Source organism: Apium graveolens, chromosome 7 (assembly GCF_009905375.1).
Source record: "Apium graveolens cultivar Ventura chromosome 7, ASM990537v1, whole genome shotgun sequence".
Lineage (NCBI taxonomy): Eukaryota > Viridiplantae > Streptophyta > Magnoliopsida > Apiales > Apiaceae > Apium > Apium graveolens.
Window position 1 is genome coordinate 80014036 of NC_133653.1, and position 20736 is coordinate 80034771.

The following is a 20736-nucleotide window of genomic DNA, read 5'->3' on the forward strand; positions in this document are numbered from 1 at the left end:
GGGAGAAGAGAACATAGCCATCTGTGTTGTTAATGATTTTGATAATGACAAACCTCCAACTTTTACTTACATGACAAAAATGGTATACCAACAACGGCATGTGGACACGAGTGATTGCCATTGTATTGATGGGTGCTCGGATAATATGGAGTGTTCTTGTCTCATTAAGAATGGAGGCATGTTGTCGTTTAACAAGAAGGGTGCTCTCATAGAAGGTAAGCCAAAAACTATTGTCCATGAGTGGGGTCCTTCGTGCAAATGTCCCCCGTCTTGCACGAATAGAGTTAGTCAACATGGTATAAAATTCCAATTTGAGATCTTTAAAACGAAAGCAAAGAGATGGGGTGTTCGATCACGAAATTTTATATCATATGGGAGTTTTATTTGCGAGTATGTAGGTGAGTTGCTAAATGATAAGCAAGCTGAGGAAAGAATAGGTTTGGATGAGTATTTGTTCGATATAGGAGAAGAAGATGGTTTTGCTATTGATGCGGCAAAAATCGGGAACATTGGAAGATTTATTAATCATAGTTGCTCACCAAATTTATATGCTCAAGAAATTCTTTATGATCACGATGACAAGATGATGCCTCATGTGATGTTATTCGCTATAAAAGACATGCCTCCTTCACAAGAGTTAACTTATAACTATAATTACAAAATTGATAGTGTTCGCGACTCAAATGGAAAAATCAAGAAAAAGTCATGCTATTGTGGTGCTGCGAATTGCACCGGGAGGATGTATTGATGCAGCTATCCTGAAAAAAAGTTCCATATTCATATCAATCTAAGTTCTTGTTAATTAAAGCCATGTTAAAAGCTATTATGTCTTTTTGTTATTTTTGGAATGACGTATAAGCTTGAAAATTATGTTGAATTTGTGAAGTTGGTGAATAAGAAATGGCATCCTTTATGTAGGTTTTTATATCCTCTAATTATATTATATAGCTCATGTTTATCTCCCATGCAACGTTGTCGTCTAACTTCCTTCTCTTCTGTCTTAGATAGGCGGACTTTTAAATATATATTTTTCTCAGATTTTTGATGATTTATATATTTATAAATTGTATAGTGTGAGACCGGGCATGGATGGTCATAGAAAACAAGGGTTCGAAAATTAAGAATAATCTATGTCCTAGGCTTTTCCATTTATATTTTAGTTTTTGAGTTTGACAGATTTATTAAAACGTAATTTGATCGAGAATTGATTCAAAATGCATGTTTGTCTACACATTCGTAAATATTTTAAGAACTGGTTTTTATATATATATAGTTTCATTTATCGATTTTGGATCAAGTATGTTACTTTATTGAAATTTTATGAAGAGGCCTAATTAATAAACCAAAGGGTTGTTTCAATATTGAACTAAGAAAGAGGGTTCTAAAAACAGTGTTCTAAAAATCGGTCTAAGCGGCCGTCTAGGCGCGCCTAGGCGCGCGGCGGTGGTAAAACGCCCCGACTCGGATGTAGGCGGTGATTTAGGTGTTTTTTCAAAAAATCAGGTCAAAATCGGGATTAGGCGGGCTAGGCGGTCAAAAATCGGTCCTAGGCGGTCTAGGCGGAAAATAATTAAAAAAATATTTTTTTTTACATTTTTATAATTTTAATTCATTAATTTCATAATTTCACACAATATCACGTCAATTTCAAATATAAAATATTGGTAAGAAGTAACAAGTAATTTAATATATTTATTTTCTCACTTAAAATATAAAAATAACATATTATAATTAATTTAAAAGTGTGAATTAAAATATAGTTAATATTGTAAACTCAATAATTAGTACATAACACATGTCAAATGTGTAGATATTGTTTAATATCATTCTAATTTTTTTTTTTTTAAAAATATTTGACATATTGATCATTATATAATTATAAAAATCAAAAATAATATTTATATTTTTCCGATTAATGTTCCGATTAGTCAGTCCGATTAATCTCCGACTTGCCGATTAATCTCTCGAAAATACCCTTACTGCCCTGGCACGCCTAGCAATTTCCGGAATACTGTCTAAAACCCATCATTTTGTATTGAACCATTAGCAAACTGTGTACAGTTCCAAAAGTAGACTTTTCACCATACTTGGAGCACTTCCTTTTAGCCTAAGGATTGCACATATTTTTGTGGGCTTTAGCAAGGGTGGTACATTTATTAGCAGGTTTAACTCTTTGGTCATGTCGTCCGCTGATGTGAGTGCTCGTATTGACAAGATAACTTTTAAGGGTAAGATTTATATAATAATTAAATTTGAACCGAGTCCTATGTTTTTAATCATCTGATATGAAATATACATGTTAATTGTGACCCACTTGATTCTATTAGTTTGATGGTGATTTTTTTACTGTATTTTGTAACTCAATATCTACATATTTTCAGGTGTTAACAATGTTAGCTATGGACACTATTGGGAGATGTACGGGTAATTTTGAGTAATGTTTTTGGTTCCTACTAGTTATATATTTTCGGAATTGGAATTGAATGAAGTTAATTAGATTATGTGGTTTATCTCAACTTCTGGGTTTTAAGATTTCATTGTTTTATTTGGATCAAATTAAAAATATATGAATTTTGAGGTTTTGTTTTTATATATAACTGTGGAATGTGTAACAATCCAATAAATCAGATTGTGACATTGTTTTCCCAATGTTTGTTGACTTGGTCATGGTTGTATTTTCGATTGTGGAAAGATACTCTCCTCGTGGCTTGGCCAAAAAAATTGAGTCCGGCCCTTATTTCCATTTATATCTTAATATATCATATAATTTAGCAGAAAAGACTTAAATATTAATTTTTTTCGAGTTGCCAAGTACCGATTCCTGGATATTTAGTTTTACAGACCTTTTAATTTTATTAATCAAAATTAGTAATTTATTTTACCCTTCAATTTGAAGGGTAAATAGTTGAACAAAATGGGGGCATCTTTACCGATAAGGAAGGATAAAGAATTTGACATAGTGAAGAGATAGGTTTTTAGAAGTTATATTAAAAATAGATGGTATGTTTGCAAACAATGAAAAATTTGATTGCAGAAGTTAGATCATTCTTTTTTGCCATAAAATTTGTAACTATTTTAAAGATAGCGTTGACAAGCTTCTTTTAGAATTCTAGAACTTAAAGAATTCCTAACTGAGAAGAATAATGAATTCAACTCTCTGTGGTCTTAAGTGTTGCTGCTGAGAAAATCCTGCAACATGCATCATCTAAAATCTTTATTAGTTGTTAGCAAATTTAAGTTCCTTAAAGGAAGATATTATTAAAAAATAATAAACAAAGAAAATCCTTAATGGAAGATGCAAGCAATGAAATTTTGTTGGTGAAGGGATATATAAATGTCTTCTAACGATGCTGAGTTGCCACGTCATAAATGACCCTGTAAATTAGAGAGGAAGGTCCCGAGGAACCAAAGCAGTGTACTCATTTGGAACAGAAAGGATATCGAGTTAAACAATTCAAGGTATTTAGTTTTTTATATTTGCTTTCTTAGATGTGCATTGGCCTGTAAACTAATTTTCTTGGAACATTCACTATTCTATGGCTATAAAATTTTGGATATGTTCCATTATATTGTCTTTCTTTTATATATATAGATATATATACATATTGTGTCTTAAAAAGATAATGTTTGTAATTTTTCGGTTGGTGTACTCAAATTATCAGCTGAACTGTCTTGTCAAGAAAGCTTATCATACTTACAAAATTGGGGTTGCAGTACACACAAAATCTTAAAAGGAGATGTTTTGATCTTAAAATTGCTGAACTTATCTTCTCATGCAATAAATCGATGGATTTATAGCAGTATAGATTGCAGAATTACCACTAAGCTGCAAACTGTGAATTTCCAGTACCCTTCCAGTTTTTGTTTATACACAACTTATTTAGGTCTAATGATATATATTGGTGCCTCTTTCTGGAATTTAATAATAAGGACCTGTAAAAATTATTACCTAATAGAGGTTTCCTATGATTACACGCGGTTAGTGCGCTTAAAATTCAACTTATTGTAGTACTTCCAAGGGCACTAGCCTGAAGTTACAGACTATATTACAAACTGATATTTCCCTTAATGTGCCGGATAATGGTTGTAAAAACACTCTTTCGATGTGTTTGTTCGGCATGGTGAATCTGATAGATGTTTTTTTTAATAAAAATTGCATAATGAAAGACACTTTACATGTTGGCTCCGCTGATGATTGCATATTTATATGCAGTGACCGGAGCACGTTGTTGCCAATTTTTATGTTTATTACAAATTTACGGTAGCATTTTGCTCGGTAAAAGTGACTGTTTTGTTTCTTCTATTCATTGAAGCAAGCTATTATTCATTTTGTGTATGATGTGTGAACAATGTGATCGGGTTCTATATCAATCCTCTGCCATTATTCCTAGAAAACATTCGGCTGTATGGTGCTTGTGGGAACAACTTATGCCTCGGTAACAAATTTGATTCCTTAAGAGTATATACTGCCTTGCACAGTATTTTCAGTATCATAACAGAAATAACTATAGCAGAGGGAAGACTAGGAACTTATGCTATTGTGTAATCTTATTATATGGAAGTGAAATATATTACAACTTTATCATATTTATCTTAAATAAATAGTGAAACATGTGAATCACATTGGATTTTTTGCATTCAGGTCATTATTCTCCAGTCTTGCAACATTATCCTGGAGTAAGATGCATTTTCACTTGTCGGCTGTCAGCTAATACTCATGGTTTTCTCTTGCTTATACCAAAATAAGATTTTAGTGATCTAATTAACATTAATTACGATAAATGATGTGTCTAGATTTGGGATAAGGGTCGATTGAAGTTTAATTAAGTTCTGATTCATAGAACAAGTTGAGATTCTCAGTGAAAGAATGACTCTCCCTGACAAATTTTTTCTTTTCTCTTTCTTAATGAAATCATGGCATGAAAATAGGCAAAAAGAAGTTATTTACTCCACGTCAAGTCCAAAAAAATTACATTCAGTAATTGCTATTTGCATAATATTGTTTCGGTAAATACTCTTTTTAAACTCTAGAAACTGATGCTAATAATGTATTTAGACCTCTAATAATGTATAAATTAGTAGTTTAAAATCTCTAGGAATATTTCAGATTTTAATTTTGTAAAGATTAACTGATTTCGACATCATTTATGGTTTTGGATTTCTTACTCACACAGATTATTGAATTCCTGATGGTGGAAAGAGAGTTGAGTTGAGATACTAGCAAGTAGCAAGTCATTTGATAATTTTTTGTCTGGTTCGCTTGCTATTATGGCAAAATAATCGGATCCGACGGATATCCGATCCGAAACCCGAACTTTTGGATTTAACGAACCCGATTTTTTGGATTTGGATTTGGATATGCATTTAATTTTTAAACCCGAAAATATATGGATTTGGATTTGGATATTAGGTATACCGATCCGAAATCCGAAACTCTATCCGAACCCGATCCGAACCCGAAATTTGAAAAAACCCCGAATTATTATATATATATATATATTAATTATATATATATAATATTAGAATTTTATATATTACACATTATAATATTATAATATATATATATATATTATACATTATACATATTATTATATAATTTTAGAACATATTATACATATTATTATATAATTTTAGAACATATTTTTTATATTTATGTTAAAAATTAACTAATTATAAAGTTTAATGAAATATAATTATTCAATCATTTAAACGGTTGATAAGTTTTATAAGGTTAACAAAACATTTTTAGTAATAAATCTAAAAACTAGGTATCAATAGAGTTGATTTTTTAAATATTAGCTATCCATATAATAACACAATTAATGATGTGGTGGAGTGGTTGAAGATGACATGTTAAAACTCTTTCTCTATAAGTCACGTGTTCGATCCCAAGCACTTGCAATATCAATAATTATATAAATTTTCAGATTTCGGGTTCGGGTATGAATATCCAATTTAAAAAAATTTCGGGTTTCGGGTATACCCGAATCCGATCCATTGTTCGGGTATACCCGAATCCGATCCGAAATCCAATGGATCGGGTTCGGGTATTCATTTTCGGGTATTTTTCGGGTTCGGGTCGGGTTCGGGTTTGGATAAAATTTTCGGGTTTGGATATGGATTCTGCAATACCCGATCCGACCCGATTGCCATCCCTACTTGCTAAATATTGCTTTTTCTTTAGAAAACTGGTGAGTCGAACAATACAAGGGAGATTTAGTCAGTAAGTTGAAAAAGATTATCAAAGAGAACTATACCTTTTTGGCTTTTATTATCACTTTGAATAATAGAACGTTAGATGTTAAAAATTCTCAAAGAAAACAATTTTAAGCATATGAAGCAAAAAAACAAATGCCATGTTTTAGCAGAGAATTGTCAAGTACGAAAAGAGCAGGAATTTCTAGATTTGTTTCTGTGATGCACAATCCAATATTGAGGGTTTTGAATCTGTTTGACTGAATTCGTCGGATTTCACCACTCCTATAATGTCACTTGTTTCATCAACTATTTCTAGTCGGCATATAACTAGATTATTATATGATGGACTTGGGGAATAAGAGTGTTTAACCTACTCACATATTCCATTGGATCAGCCGTTCCGTCGAATTTCATGTCTCCCTAGGGGAGTCTCTAGTAAAGTATACCGGAAACACTTGTCCCTCATAAATTTTTCTTTACATTTTTTCATCATTAAATTTTTTGAAAAAGAATATAAAAGTGCCTCCATAAAATTTAAAAGGCAAGAGGGTGCCTGCCACAATTTACTCGGTGCTCCTCTAAGTAAATATTTGTAGTTCCGCCCCAGTGTCTCTGTCTCCGGTACCACATTTTTGGGGCAAGGGTGACTTCTCAGACGAGCTTAGTAAACGGGGAGGTAATAGTCAAATCATCATGGGACCTCTTCTCCTCCTTCAGTTTCTGCAGCGCTTTATTATGTACTCATAGTGATAGGTGCCTCATAGAAAAACCGTACCTTGATTACAGTTAAAAGTGGCCTACAATAATTTAGATGGAATTACTTGAAACTCGGTGCAAATAGTGTGATGCTTGCAACTTCCCGTGGACATCTCTTACGATGTTATTATTGTAATTTTTTTATAAAACAACCCTTTTAAAATGACCCAAACGGATTAAAAAAATCCAACCCTAATTTGGCCGGGTTCATATCAGGGGACACAAACAGAATGGTGAATTGTTCTTTGGGGTGGGGCTTGTAATCATTACTACAGGTTGTAAAACCGTCGAACACCAGTTCATATAAGGGGAAGCAAACAGATATATATAGCAAAATCTGGGCACCAACTCCATCCATCACCGAAAGGAAGGATCTTGCAAGGAAGATCCTTGTAGAATTGTTAGACAATTTCTAGTATTATCTAATTTGTTTATGTACTGATGTTTCCTGCAAAATTATGTACTCTCTTTAGATAATTTCAAATTAAATATCCTCATTAGCTGCTTCAAGGCAATTAAATGTTCACAGTGTACTCCAAATCCAATTGTTGCTAGTTGCAATTTTGCCTTTGACATGGGCATTCCTGGAAGGGGTCCAGAGCTGCTATAACAGACGGATCTTTTTCATAAACACTTTGTACTTTTACAATTTTACCCTTAATTATTTTTCCTGTTTTTACCCATCGATCCCAATATATCCCACTTGATTTTTTGACTGATAATAATCCATTCTAAATAAGACTAGCTCCACCAAAATCCGATTAATCAACATTTTTTTAAAAAAGCAAATTTTACCCGAATTTTTTTAAAAATTGAACATTTTTAATCCGCCTACACCCAGAGCTAGGCGCAAATTAATCGTAGACCAATTTGTAGAACACTGGGCTCAGGTGTCTGGGTTATAACCCTCGAATCTTGTCATGACGATGTAATAAGTTTTTCCGCTAAAACACATTTCAACTAAAAATACCATATGCTAAAATTTTTAATTGATTTGTCAGTAACCTTACAATTACTGGGGAACAAACCATTAGGAGACATGGGGTACTACGATTTAGGAAAGGTAAAGTATGGAGAAACTGCTATATTGAGATGTTAAATAAGTTCACTCTGACTGCGAAACTGCTCAAGGCTTACAAGTGATGATACATGCGCCACCGAGATTCACAAACAAGTTGATATATGTTGCCTTTAAGGCTTCAAGTAATTCTCAGAACATGCATTCTTTGGCTTGTGTATGACTTCCCTTTGTTTACACACCAGAATACCTATTTTCATAATATTACTGCAAGTACCTAACATTATATGTGCTGCAAATCGATGTCAATTTTTTGTCCTATAAAACTATACACTTCCAAGTCATATATCATACTACGTTTGTGTTTGGACTTCCCCATTTGTTTCTTTCTTTAAGTAATTCCAAGCCAGTAAAGCTGCCCCAACTGCAGGATCAACCTAAATAATAATAATTTCTGTTAGCAACTAATCAATACAGTTACAACATCATTTATACAATGTTCACTGGTAGTAAAACTTCATTACTAATTTATTGTGACAGAGAAACACCATATAAAACAATCAGGAGACTAATGATTGTATAACAAAATACATACTAAACATTTGAAACACAAAACAGTGCAAGAACCACGCTGTCAGATCCTTTGGTAAGAGTTTCGTGAGATTGTGAAGGATGAATAACAGGAGCATCTACAATGGAGAAAGGGTTATTACAGAAAAATATAATGTTATCGTAAAATAATGTTTTTTAATTATAAGCGCATTACATAACATACTTTAGAAAATTATAAATATAGTGGAAAGCACCATCAACATTACTGTCAGTTCAAGGTTCAAACAAGGGTAAGGAAATAATATATAGATCCTGTCCTCACCAGAATCCAGATACATTTTCAATTTCTAAGATACTAAAAAAACTATTAAAATTAAGCACAGTTTATATCATGGTCATGGTTCTCTAAATATGACAGTCAATCAAGTGCAAAGTACAACTAATTACAGAAATTTGATAAACGAATATCTTAGGCTCTTTGTTATAAGAAGTTGTGAAATTTGAAGCATGGATGCTAACCTTTGGTCTAACTGGAGTTGCACCAGGGTACGTCCTCAACACACAGTTGATAACTTCTCTACCTATGTCCCACCTTCTGTTAGCTTCCAGGACCCCGCCAACCATAACAATAGGAAAATACGAATTTCCATCTACAAGTCAATTAAAGATGTGAATTGAGTTTATAATATTCTAAGGGCCAACACAGCAGATGGTAGGTTTTCAAAACATGATGTTTCCTAATATTTTGCAGCAGCACCGACATCATAGAACTTTTAAACTTAAGTTCGAACTTCATATCCACAGTACAACTGCTGGCAGACCAAAATATTGACATTTTGTATTTTCCTTGCAAAACAAAAACACCAGTGCAAATATTATATAGGTTTAATGTAATACCTTCCCCGCCCAAGCCAAGTCGTTTGACAACAGCAATCACGCTTGAAGCCAATTCTTGCACCGCGTCATTTAAAATTTGATGTGCAATCTCATCACCAGCTTCAGCACAAGATACAACTACTGGAACGAGTGCTGCAATTCGTGCCCAAGATTGGTCTGCATAAGTCCACCTAGATCCAGATGAGAAAAAAAAAAGATAAAAAAAAATAGTGAATTATGCGTTTACACAATCATTAAATTAATTTTTGGTCCACTACTCCTGATGAATCATGAAAAAGATATTGTCCAATATACATATAACAACCAATAAGAAGACATCAAGAATAACAAATCTATACATGAAAATGGGTTAAGGAGGTAAAAAACTGAAAGCAAGAAGGTAGCAGCTATAAACTAGATATTTTTCAGCAACAAGCATAAACCAGAATGAAAAGAGGAGCTCATAAAATTAATAGAATTATAAGCTGTCAAATTCCAGTTTCAGCTCAATTTTGGTTGTACAAAATCAATTGACAAAGTAAGCTCGTTAAATTTGTTATCAGATAAGCAAAATGATTCGGGCATGTGTATCCAAAAAACCGAGTCGGGCTAGTGTGCTTTTACATGCTCATTATCAAATTTATGTGTAATATGGTGCCAATTATATAACATAAACTACTTTTTCTAGTGAATCATTAATAAAGTTGTTAAATATCCAACTTTATGGGGTTGGTCAAACACCAATAGCGTGGCCATATAAATATTCATGTGCAAAAAAACTTTCTGAAGAATTTAGTTTACCAAGTTGTTGTATTATATGCACTATATTGCTATACACGCCAATAGCTGTGTTTCTTCTCACTGTAAATAGCAACTCATTAACTGAAATAAACCACAAACGCCAATAAAGGAGGCATTTATTTATTTAAGAACAATATTATTAGGATGGCACCCACCAGAAATATAAGGAAACACATGGTTACAGGAACAAGGGTTTATCCAGTGATTCCTTTCCATAAGCCCTATTGTATATGCATTAATGTGTAACCAGAAATTACATAGGATAGGAGAGAGTTCTCCCAGAATGGATAATACCTATACATACCCTATGAGCTCATCCGGAGAAGGAAGACCAAGAGACTGTAAAATCCTGTCTGTGAGCATTGTCTGTGAATCGCGGCCATCATGAGCCCTAATTACTGCAGTCAAGGCTTTTGCCGCAATTCCATATCCACTGTAATGTAAAGTGAAGTAGTTCATTAGTCCATTTGATTACATTTGCCCTCAAACTCACACACAGTATGTACTGAATTATCTAGTTTATTGTGTCAACTGTCAACAGATGAAGCAAAATCAAACTTTACACATGAATCAGATGTAATCAGATGTATCATTGAAAGCATGTATACACCTGAATCTTACAGAATGCAATGTAAATATTGTATCAACTATCAAGACTGATTAGGTAAATAACTAATGGAAAGATCGATCTGAAGTTTCCCAGAAACGTATTACATAATAGGCTTAAAACGGGCTAATCTAATATCTACATCACTCCTACTCAGGTACCAGTGTTTGACTTGAAAATCTAACTGTGGACACGGAGACGCGACATAATATATATTATCAAACAAGCATGGTAAACAAATTCCTTAAAAGTATAAAAGTTAGATGAAATATGATTTTGTAAGTGACTTTGCAATTAAGTGTCTTCTCCAATTATTTCTCATTTCTGCTTATCTCTTTCTCTCTTTTTTTTTTGCATCTGAAGTTCAAGTCGAATGTGATCTTTAAGTTCGTCAAAGTTTCCGCATTTCCATCAAAGGATCCGACACAAAATAAGTGTCTTGTCCGAGTGTAGAGTGTCTAAGTGTCTGACATATACCACAACCAAAACAGAAGATTCTGATTAACATAGATTACCATTGAAATCTTTAGTCCCACTAACACTCAGAGTTATGTACGTTTTCATTAACAGGCACAATCTTTGAAGCAGAAATCTAAATGTAAGAAGTTCAGTGGTATTCTGGTAGTCTTAAAAAAGATTTAGAAAAAGTGAATTAACAATTATGTCAAAACCAAATAATAGAAATCATCATCAGTACAGAAAAAGAAGACATTATAAACAATTAAGTGTTGGACATGCAAGGTACTGCAATAAACTACATATGTTCTAACCTGCCCCAATCACCCAATACAGGACCCGCACCAGCAGCGCGAGCTTCTAGTCCACCTTCAGTGAAACCATAAGAAATGGTCCCCGTTCCTGCTATTAAAACGCAGCCATGAAGTTTCCCCATAGTCCCGCTAGCAAGAGCTGCCACAGCATCATTCTGAACATATAGCTTAACATGGCTTGGAAATATGTTTCTGTCAAAAGCAAAATTGATTGAATGTCATCAACTAAAGCAGATGGCAGCCAATCTTCCACGAATTACATGTATGATGTATCTTATGTAATTAAGGTCACATGTAAGTATGGCAGATTTGATAAAACATAAGATACTTTCTTCCATGTGTGGCCATCTATGGTACAAAGAACAAGAAGGCCGTATAAGAATATCAATTTTAGTAATACAATGTAGGAAGGTTGATCATCTGAAGCTATTTAAAATGGTAGAGATGCCCTCATACCTAAAATTGTACAACTGGTTTAGCTTATTTATCTTATAAGATAAAAACTTGTGCTAACTATATCTCATGGCGGTTTTCTCCAGAATTTAATACGTATACAAATTCGATGAGTATAATAATTATAACCCAATTGCCAAATAGAAGTCTGAATTTTCCAAAAAAAAATTATTTAACAATTTTGTAGTATGATTTGGGAATTATTTGGCAAAGCACATCTTGCTACCATGTTACATGTCCGTCTAGCTGCAATTTCGAGCTCCAAACTATCATCGATCCGAACTTGACAAAGAGGAATTTCGTTATGTAAACTCTTGACCAGCTCAAATAGAAGTTAGTAAACAAGGTATCAAACCTAAATAGCTTTTAAATATAATAGCATATGCATATGATTTCTCACTTGTCAAATCAACTAAATATTCACGAAGAACATAATTAAGGTTAGATTGACCAAACTCGATAAAAAATGTTAATAACTGAACTTCGAGAATCTGAACATAAATACTTTTTACTTTTAACGAAACAACCTAATTACAGTCAAGAAGCTGAAAGGACTTGTAAGAAATACTTCACAGATAAAAAAAACTATTTATCTACAGCTCAATAATTAGGTAGAACCAACCTCAGCCAAATTAATATCCTTTCCTGATCGTCTGGATGATTGACACCAGATACACCTAAACAAACAGCTCGAACAGCTGATTTCTTTGACCCTGATTTCAAAAGAGCCTCTGTCATAACCTGTACCAATGTATCTCTTGCTGCTGTTTCTGTAAGCATAAACAGTTAAAAAATCCTAATTAAGCTTCCTTAACCGTAAATTTCAACTCGACCACAAGTACCATTTATGCAAAATCAAACAAATTAGGTACATTCTATATAGCATTGTAGCTATTTATCTACTCAGCATTCATCACTTTCCGAACTAAGCCTTACTCAATTCCATTACAACACTAACACATCTTTACGAAACAAAAATATAATCCCTACCATCAGTCCCTCACTATCCTAAACATAACTCAAACCCGACCCAATCATCACCTATTCACATAGAAAAAACCCCAAAACGACACTACCACCACTCTATGGCCCGACAAATGCCTCACATATCACAATATCCATTCTTCATCACATTTAACAAAATTGTACGACAAGTAATTACCGCGCTTACAAACACCTAAAACCGAAAACTAACACCTCTAACTTCAACACCATATATCATATGAGCAACCCACACACATAAAAAAACAAATATATAATTTACAGGTTATCTCCGAAAAAGAGAAGAAGTACCTCCAACACTGTTGTGATTAGAGCATCCAGCAACGGCCCGGGCGAGAACCGGAACAGGGTCAGAAAGATGATCCGAAAAAGGAATACAAACACAAATAGTAGAAGTAGTACCACCATCTAAACCCAAAATCACACCCAATTCATCGTTATTAACCACTCCATTGGTTGTAATTACACCATTGTTTTGCTTATCACTCGTCATCATTGTGTCAATTACTTCTCTCACTGTCTCAATTCAGGTGACTGTGCGTGTGTGTGTGTGTTTATAGAGTTGTGTAAGTGAAAAGGGGGAGGATCAAAATTAAAGTGTGAAGGAGTGAATACAAAATAGACGTATGATTAGATAACGCTGTTGTTATGGAAATTGCATTCCATTATTTGGTTGTGTTTGTGGCAGTTAACTTATGACTTGTGAGTTGTGACCAATCTGCTGTGCAGGCGAGTAATGGAAGCAAAGTGATTTGAAATGTCATTTTTTAATCAAATCCGTCATTTTCACCGCGTCGTTGTTAAAAATAAAAAATATATGCCTGAGTTATATTTTATATGTTCAAATGATAATAATGATGCATATATTTAATATCGTGTATTTGTTAACACACACGATTATTTAAGATTTTGTAATATTAATATTGATAATTTTAGTTTAATATTTTTTGTGTTAATTTAAATTTCGTATGAAAAAATTTATAAATTTGTCGTTAGTTGTCTTTAATATTTCTCGCGATAATAATTTTTGTTGTGGATATTAAATATAAAATTGCACCTGAATTCAAAGAATTAAGCAATTATGAATTCAAAGAAATTAAGCGATATAATAAAGGCAAAAATACAACCATTATTGAGGTCAACTTTACCTATATAACTTTTTCTAACATTACATGCATGCTAATTAAAAATCTAAGTACATAGAAGTAAGAGGGGCCAAACGGGTGGGTTGACCGACCCGGACTCACCTTGACTCGCCTCTTTATGCGTATAAATTCGATTCGTATCGGATCGAATTGAACCCGGCATGGACTGTGAATAGTAACGAGTAAGGGTGTGCATGGTGCGATTTTTAGCATTAACTGTGGCCAAACCTGTAATATATAAGTGATGATGTCAAAGATCACTGTAGATAATAATATCATTAGTGTCTCTGATAAAAGTATGAAGCAAGCCAGATGGACATCTGATCTAAGGAGGAGATTAATGAATTGTTATTTTTAGTATTCAGTTAAACTGGGGGTCAACCCTAAGTAAGTTGTATTATTATCTTAATTAGTAATTTGTACTTGTAACACTTAAAGTCTGTAAAAATGCAAAGGAGCAGACTGGAGTCTTTTTCCTGAAACAGTATCAAGCCTAAGGATTCTATCTGGAAGAAGATCAAGAAGATCATGCCTGAGAAGAATTTTGAAGAAGCTTAGAGTTGAATAAATTTGTTTGGAGAAAAATACTCTAAGTCAGGATCTCTACAAGTCACAGATTTAATGTTATAGAGAAGTCATTCGAGAACTCCATAATGACTTATCGAGAAGTCTAGACAGCTACTAAAGAACTCAGGAAGATATCGACAAGCCAAATTGAAGAATTGAAGATTGGAGATATCGACAAGTCATTCCTTCACTAGAGAACTCAGAGTTATTGACAAGTCTACATTTAGTACAGAACTCTGAGTTATCGATAAGTCAAGTTCCACTAGAGAACTCAAAGATATCGGTAAGTCAAAATTCACTAGAGAACTCTGAGATATCGACAAGTCAAGAAGTCACTAGAGCTCTTGACAAGTCAACAAGTCAAGAAGTCACTGGTCCTTTAGTCAGTTGTAACAATTTAGATCAAATTTATTGTAGTACTCTCAAGGAGAAGCTAAGCTCTCTATCAACAAAGAGCCTAGAAATTTTGTAGCAAACTAGTCTTAATTTTAATATAAAATTAAGTGAGTTTTGAAAATCTGTGTTCTTTCTATTTCTGCAAGTTTAAATTCTGCATGAACACATTTCACTACAAGAATTAATTTAGTTTGTTCAACCATAAACATTCAAGAAAAGTTTAAAAACAGTAAAACACATTCACCCCCCCCCCATCTGTGTGTTAATCATTTCCTAACAAGTGGTATCAGAGCAAAATCTAAAAGTAAACAGATTTAAGATCTTGGAAGAATGAATACACAGAAAATCAGTATATCAAAATTCCTACATTTGACAAAGCTAACTACACTATTTGGAAAAAGAAAATGATGTTGTTCATCAAGATTTCCAATCCACTCTACACTCAGATCCTCAAGGATGGACCTTTCATTCCTACGGCTAGAATTGAGGAATCTATAGATGGAGACAGGATTATCCCAGCTCTTTATGCTCCAAAAGATCCTACTGAGTATACTGATCCTTAAAAAGAGAAAGTCTCCCTGGATAGTAGCTTGCAATTAATATTGATTGAGTCACTTGACAATGTGATGTACAACAACATTGTCAACTGTGACACTGCCAAGCAAATATGGGAAAAGATTGAGATACTCTGTGAAAGAACTGAAGAAGTTAGGTCAAACCAAAGAAGGATACTGATTTCACAGTATGAGGGTTTCATGGCTAAGCCAAAGAAAAGCATTACTGATGTGTTTGAAAGATTCAATAAGCTGATAAATGACTTGTAACTTCATGACAAATACTATGAAACTGAAGAAGTGAATCTAAAGTTCCTGTTTACTCTCCCTGATCATTTGGAACAGAAAATCTCAGCAATCAGGGAAGGGAGAGACTTAAGCAGAATAACACTGGAATTTCTATAAGGAATTCTCAAAACATATGAACTAGAGATGATTCAAAGACAATCATTGAGATCTGGTCAAGGACATGTTGTGGATGGCTCAATTGCTTTAATTGTAAATGAAAGTCAAACATCCAATGATGAACCAAGATCTCAAACTCCAGTTGCCTCGACAAGAGAGCAAAGAACAAATGATTCATATGAACAAGTCATTCTGGAAATGGAAAAAGATGAGTTCTATACTCTTGAAGAACTGGATGAGCTAGATCAGTCAATGGCTTATTTGGATAGAAAATTCTTTAATATTAGAGTAAAGAAGCCAAGATACTTCAAGAATAAAGGACAATCTTTCAGCAAAGACAACAACTGGAAGGAAAAGGGGAAGTACAATTTTGATAGCAAGAATGGCTACAAAACTGGATCTGTTGACAGATCTAAGATAAGGTGCTTCAATTGTGATGAACTTGGTCACTTTGCTACAGAATGCAGGAAACCCAAGAAGGTAACAAAAGATAAAGCTTATCTTGAACTTGAAGCAAAGTATGAAGCTCTTCTGAAGAAACAACAAACCAAAGCTTATATTGCAGAAGGTAAAAGTTGGGATGACTATGAAATTGATGAAGAACTTGGAAACTATGCACTCTTGGCTTTGGAGCAAGGAGAATCATCCTCATCTAAATCACAGGTACCAACTCTTACCACCACTGATTTAAATGTAAATCAATATAAGGAAACTGTTGAGAAGATGAGCACATAAATATTTCACATCCACACAAGCATGGTTGCTGCTAATGAATAAGTTAGCAGATTAACAAAGTTGAATGAGAAGCTTGAGAATGAAAAACAAGGAACTAAATTGTTGACAATGGAGCTTGAAGCTTTGAAACAAGAAAATGGTTATCTGAAGAACAAGCTCAAGTGTTCAAATGAGATTGAGGCTGTGTTAAGGGAAAAACTGAAGAAAAATGAAGTAAAGTTGAAGTCTTTCAATAATGTATCTGAATTGGTTGATCAGTACCATGAGAAAATCAAACCATGTGCAAATATTTCTATTGGTCTTGATTATGAAGATTTGAACAGCAAAAAGAAGAACATAAGGGACAAAGAGAAAGCAACAGAGAATGAAAATATTCCAGCAATGCGGAAAAAGGTTGGGTCACCTATGTCCAAGGCTTATGAAATAGACTTCAGTGAAGTAGACTTCAGTGAAGAAGAATTGATTATCAAGCAAGAAATTGCAGATGAGGATAATGAAAAGAAAAATGCAAACTCAACTCAATCTTCTATGGCTGAAAAAATTCTCATGGACAATCAAAGCACCGAGACTCCTGTCAAAGGAACAAAGATTGAAGATACAGGAAAGAAGAAGAAAAATATAAATGGGAAAATAGGGATAAACAAAATCAATGATCTAGCTTATGTTGCATATGCTCCTGGAAAGAAGTTTGAAAAATATGGCTCTGCAAATCATCTAACTCACCTTTGTAAAAATGGTGTTAGTAAGCCAACTGAAGGAGCTTGCAAATACAATGAAGCAGATTTAAATGATCCCTACTCATTCAGTGATAAGTTTGACTGCATCCCTTGCAAATTGAAAGTGATGAAAAGTTGCCACAAACTGAGAGTAGACATTAAAGAAACAAAAATTTAGTCTACATCAGAAAGGGAAAATGCACAACAATCATTGTACTCTATTTTATCGGAAGCAACTCACTCTACTTCTGCTAAATCAGTTAACAAAAAGAAAGTACCCAACACTGCTTGGGTCACTAAACATACCTGAATCTCATTGTATGCAGGGCAAAGTGAAGAAAGTCATATGGATCATTGACAGTGGATGCTCCAGACATATGACAGGTGATAAGGCTCTGTTATCACAATTTGAGGAGAAAGCTGGCCCATTGGTGACCTTTGGAGACAACAGCAAAGGATTCATAATGGGATATGGCAAGATTGTTTCTGAAAATATTGTCATTGATGATGTAGCACTAGTAGTTGGTCTTGAAGTGAATCTTCTCAGTGTTAGCCAATTTGCAGATGATAAGTGGATTTTATATCCACTTGGGACGCTTTATTACAAGCTTAAATTGGTGTTTTGGACTCAAGTTGTTGGTATTTGATGTGTTTTGTGTTATTGCATTTCAAGTATCAGTTATATGAAAAAAAGAGCTTTTAAAGGAAATATGATAAAAAGTGATCAGAATTGGAAGTCAAGACCATTGTCAAGTTTTAGAGAATCTCAATAGCTTCGCCTAGGCAGTTGAATCGCCTAATTCTGACGAGTAGAACTCAAGTTATGGCCAAAACAAGATTCATCAGAAATTTTTCCAGACAGGAGCTGAGCGCCCGCCCGGAGAGCTGAGCGGCCACCCAAGGTGCGGCCGGTCGCTGATTTCGCTGAAAAAACCCTTTTTGAGTGGAATTTGACGATTTTGAGGGTCCAGGTCCACTAGGGGCGTATATATACTTAAAAAAAAGGTTTTCATCATCCGGGAAGATTGGGATACCAAGGAGAAGACCTAGAAGCACATAACAACTCCGAAAAAGAAGATCTTGTTTTCAACTTTTGATTCTTTAAACTAGTTGTAACTTTGGATGCTCGTTTTCGTTCTAGTTGAACCTAGATCTCGTTTATTCGTACTCTAATTATTATTCAGTTTATTAAGACCTTGTTTTATACCATGCTCTCATTGGAACCCATGGTGACGATGAGTTCGATTATGGGATAATCGTTGTCATGGGATTCTAGCGGATTTACTTATGGATTTTAATAGTTATTTGTTTCGATATCTAGGTGTGTGGTGATTGATTGATATCCTAGTATTGGTTGTGCTTATTCGTCTTATGTGCGTAGCTAACATATAAGATAACGTGTTAATCTCTATTGAAGCGACAGTTAATATAGAGGTTTAGAACTTGCCATGCTAGCATAGGTTCATGTTATTGTATGCATGATTCATAGGTAACTCTAACCGTTTTACTTGCCCTATGTAATCAAGATGGATAACTTGTGCTTAAACCGTTATGTTGTCAAATTCTATAGACATATAGGGTCTCAATATAATTGGTGCCTATTCAGCTTCTATCTCTTTTGTGGATGTCTGGTAGAATGGTACTCGTGCAACGAAAGTTGGAGTTTATCAGTTTCGTGTTATCTGATTAGTGTCATCACCATCACATGCTAAGGTTAAGAACAATAAGGCTATTGAATGAAGTATTTAATGAAGTTAAAATCCCATATTTGTCATATATATTAATTCAACCTCAATTCTCTTAGTTAATATTATTTAGTATAATCTCTTAGTTTAATAAAAACCCAATTTGTTAATTGTCTTAGCATTGAGCGATAACCATACATTATTGCATAGGTGCATAAATTGAACTTAACCTAAACCATTCTATGTGGGAACGAATCTGATTTATATCTTATACTACATACGAACGCGTATACTTGCGTGAATATTAGCGCGTGTTTTCGCCCTAACAAGTTTTTGGCGCCGCTGCCGGGGACTCGGTGTTAATTTTTAGTTTATGTGCTTATCATCAGTGGTCGTTAAAGTTCACTGACTCGAATTCTTTTACTTTCACGGTTTATTTGTTTGTGTTTCAGGTACTCATTATAATGGGAGATCCAGCTGCACGAACGAAAGCCTTGATGGATTTTTCTCAACCCAAGATCAATGACATTCAATCTAGCATTATATGGCCAGCTATCACAGCTAATACCTTTGAGATCAAGCCTGTCATAATTCAATGGGTACAGACTTCAGTCCAGTTTGGGGGTTCTCCAATGAAAGATCCCAATACACACATTAGGGATTTCATAGAGATCTGTGACACCTTCAGGTTTGATGGTGTTTCTCAAGATGCTGTGAAGCTGAGACTGTTCCCATTCTCTCTGAGGGACAAGGCTAAGAGCTGGTTACACTCTCTACCAGCTGGTTTGATTACTACTTGGGAAGATCTTGCTCAGAAGTTTCTTACTAAATTCTTCCCTATGGCGAAGACAGCTGCACTCAGGAATGCTCTTACTCAATTTGCGCAGCAATCAGGAGAATCTTTATTTGAAGCTTGGGAGCGCTACAAGGAGATGCTTAGGAAGTGTCCTCATCATGGAATTCCTGATTGGATGATCATCAATTTTTTTTACAATGGGTTGGGAGCACAGTCCAGACCCATGCTCGATGCAGCAGAAGGTGGAGCATTATGGCAAAAAGCTATGAGGAAGCTTATGATCTAATTGAACTGATGACTGCTAATGAATATCAGTATCCAGCCCAGAGATTGCCACATAGAAAGGTAGCAGGAGTTCTTGAGGTGGATTCAGCTACGGCTATCACTGCTCAACTAAAGGCGTTGTCTATGAAGAACGATTCTCTGGCTAACTATGGTGTTAAGCAGATAATTAGTATTTGTGAGCTGTGTGCAGGTCCACATGTGACAGAGCAATGCGCTATATCTAGTGAATCAGCTCAGTTTGTGAGCAACTTTCAGAGATTGCAGCAACCAGTTCCAGACACTTATCATCCTGACAACTGGAATCATCCTAACTTCAGCTGGAGCAACAATCAGAATGTGATGCAACGGCTGTCCAGCAGTTTGGAAATAAGCTATTCAACCCTCCTGGTTTTCAGCAACAAATTGCACCAAAACTGTTG

The 20736-nt window shown here is 34.4% G+C and overlaps 1 protein-coding gene and 1 non-coding gene across 3 annotated transcripts; both read right to left on the reverse strand.

The window, feature by feature from the left end:
• Positions 1 to 8023: 8023 nt before the first annotated feature.
• On the reverse strand, positions 8024 to 13778 carry LOC141673067 (uncharacterized). 2 transcript variants are annotated; one of them, XM_074479803.1, is made up of 7 exons: positions 13325 to 13777; positions 12654 to 12801; positions 11579 to 11770; positions 10506 to 10634; positions 9422 to 9591; positions 9044 to 9174; positions 8024 to 8409 (listed from the first exon to the last, which is right to left on the reverse strand). In XM_074479803.1, the coding sequence occupies exons 1-7, from the start codon at positions 13527 to 13529 to the stop codon at positions 8326 to 8328; spliced, it is 1059 nt and encodes a 352-aa protein (XP_074335904.1). In that variant the 5' UTR covers positions 13530 to 13777; the 3' UTR covers positions 8024 to 8325. The 2 variants fall into 2 exon arrangements, with proteins under 2 accessions (XP_074335904.1, XP_074335903.1); XM_074479802.1 differs by lacking the exon at positions 8024 to 8409 and adding an exon at positions 8459 to 8661 and having other exon boundaries at positions 13325 to 13778.
• A 6312-nt stretch (positions 13779 to 20090) lies between these two features.
• Positions 20091 to 20197, reverse strand: LOC141676343 (small nucleolar RNA R71). Its single transcript, XR_012556939.1, has one exon. It is a non-coding gene; the product is annotated as a small nucleolar RNA R71 (small nucleolar RNA).
• Positions 20198 to 20736: the final 539 nt, after the last annotated feature.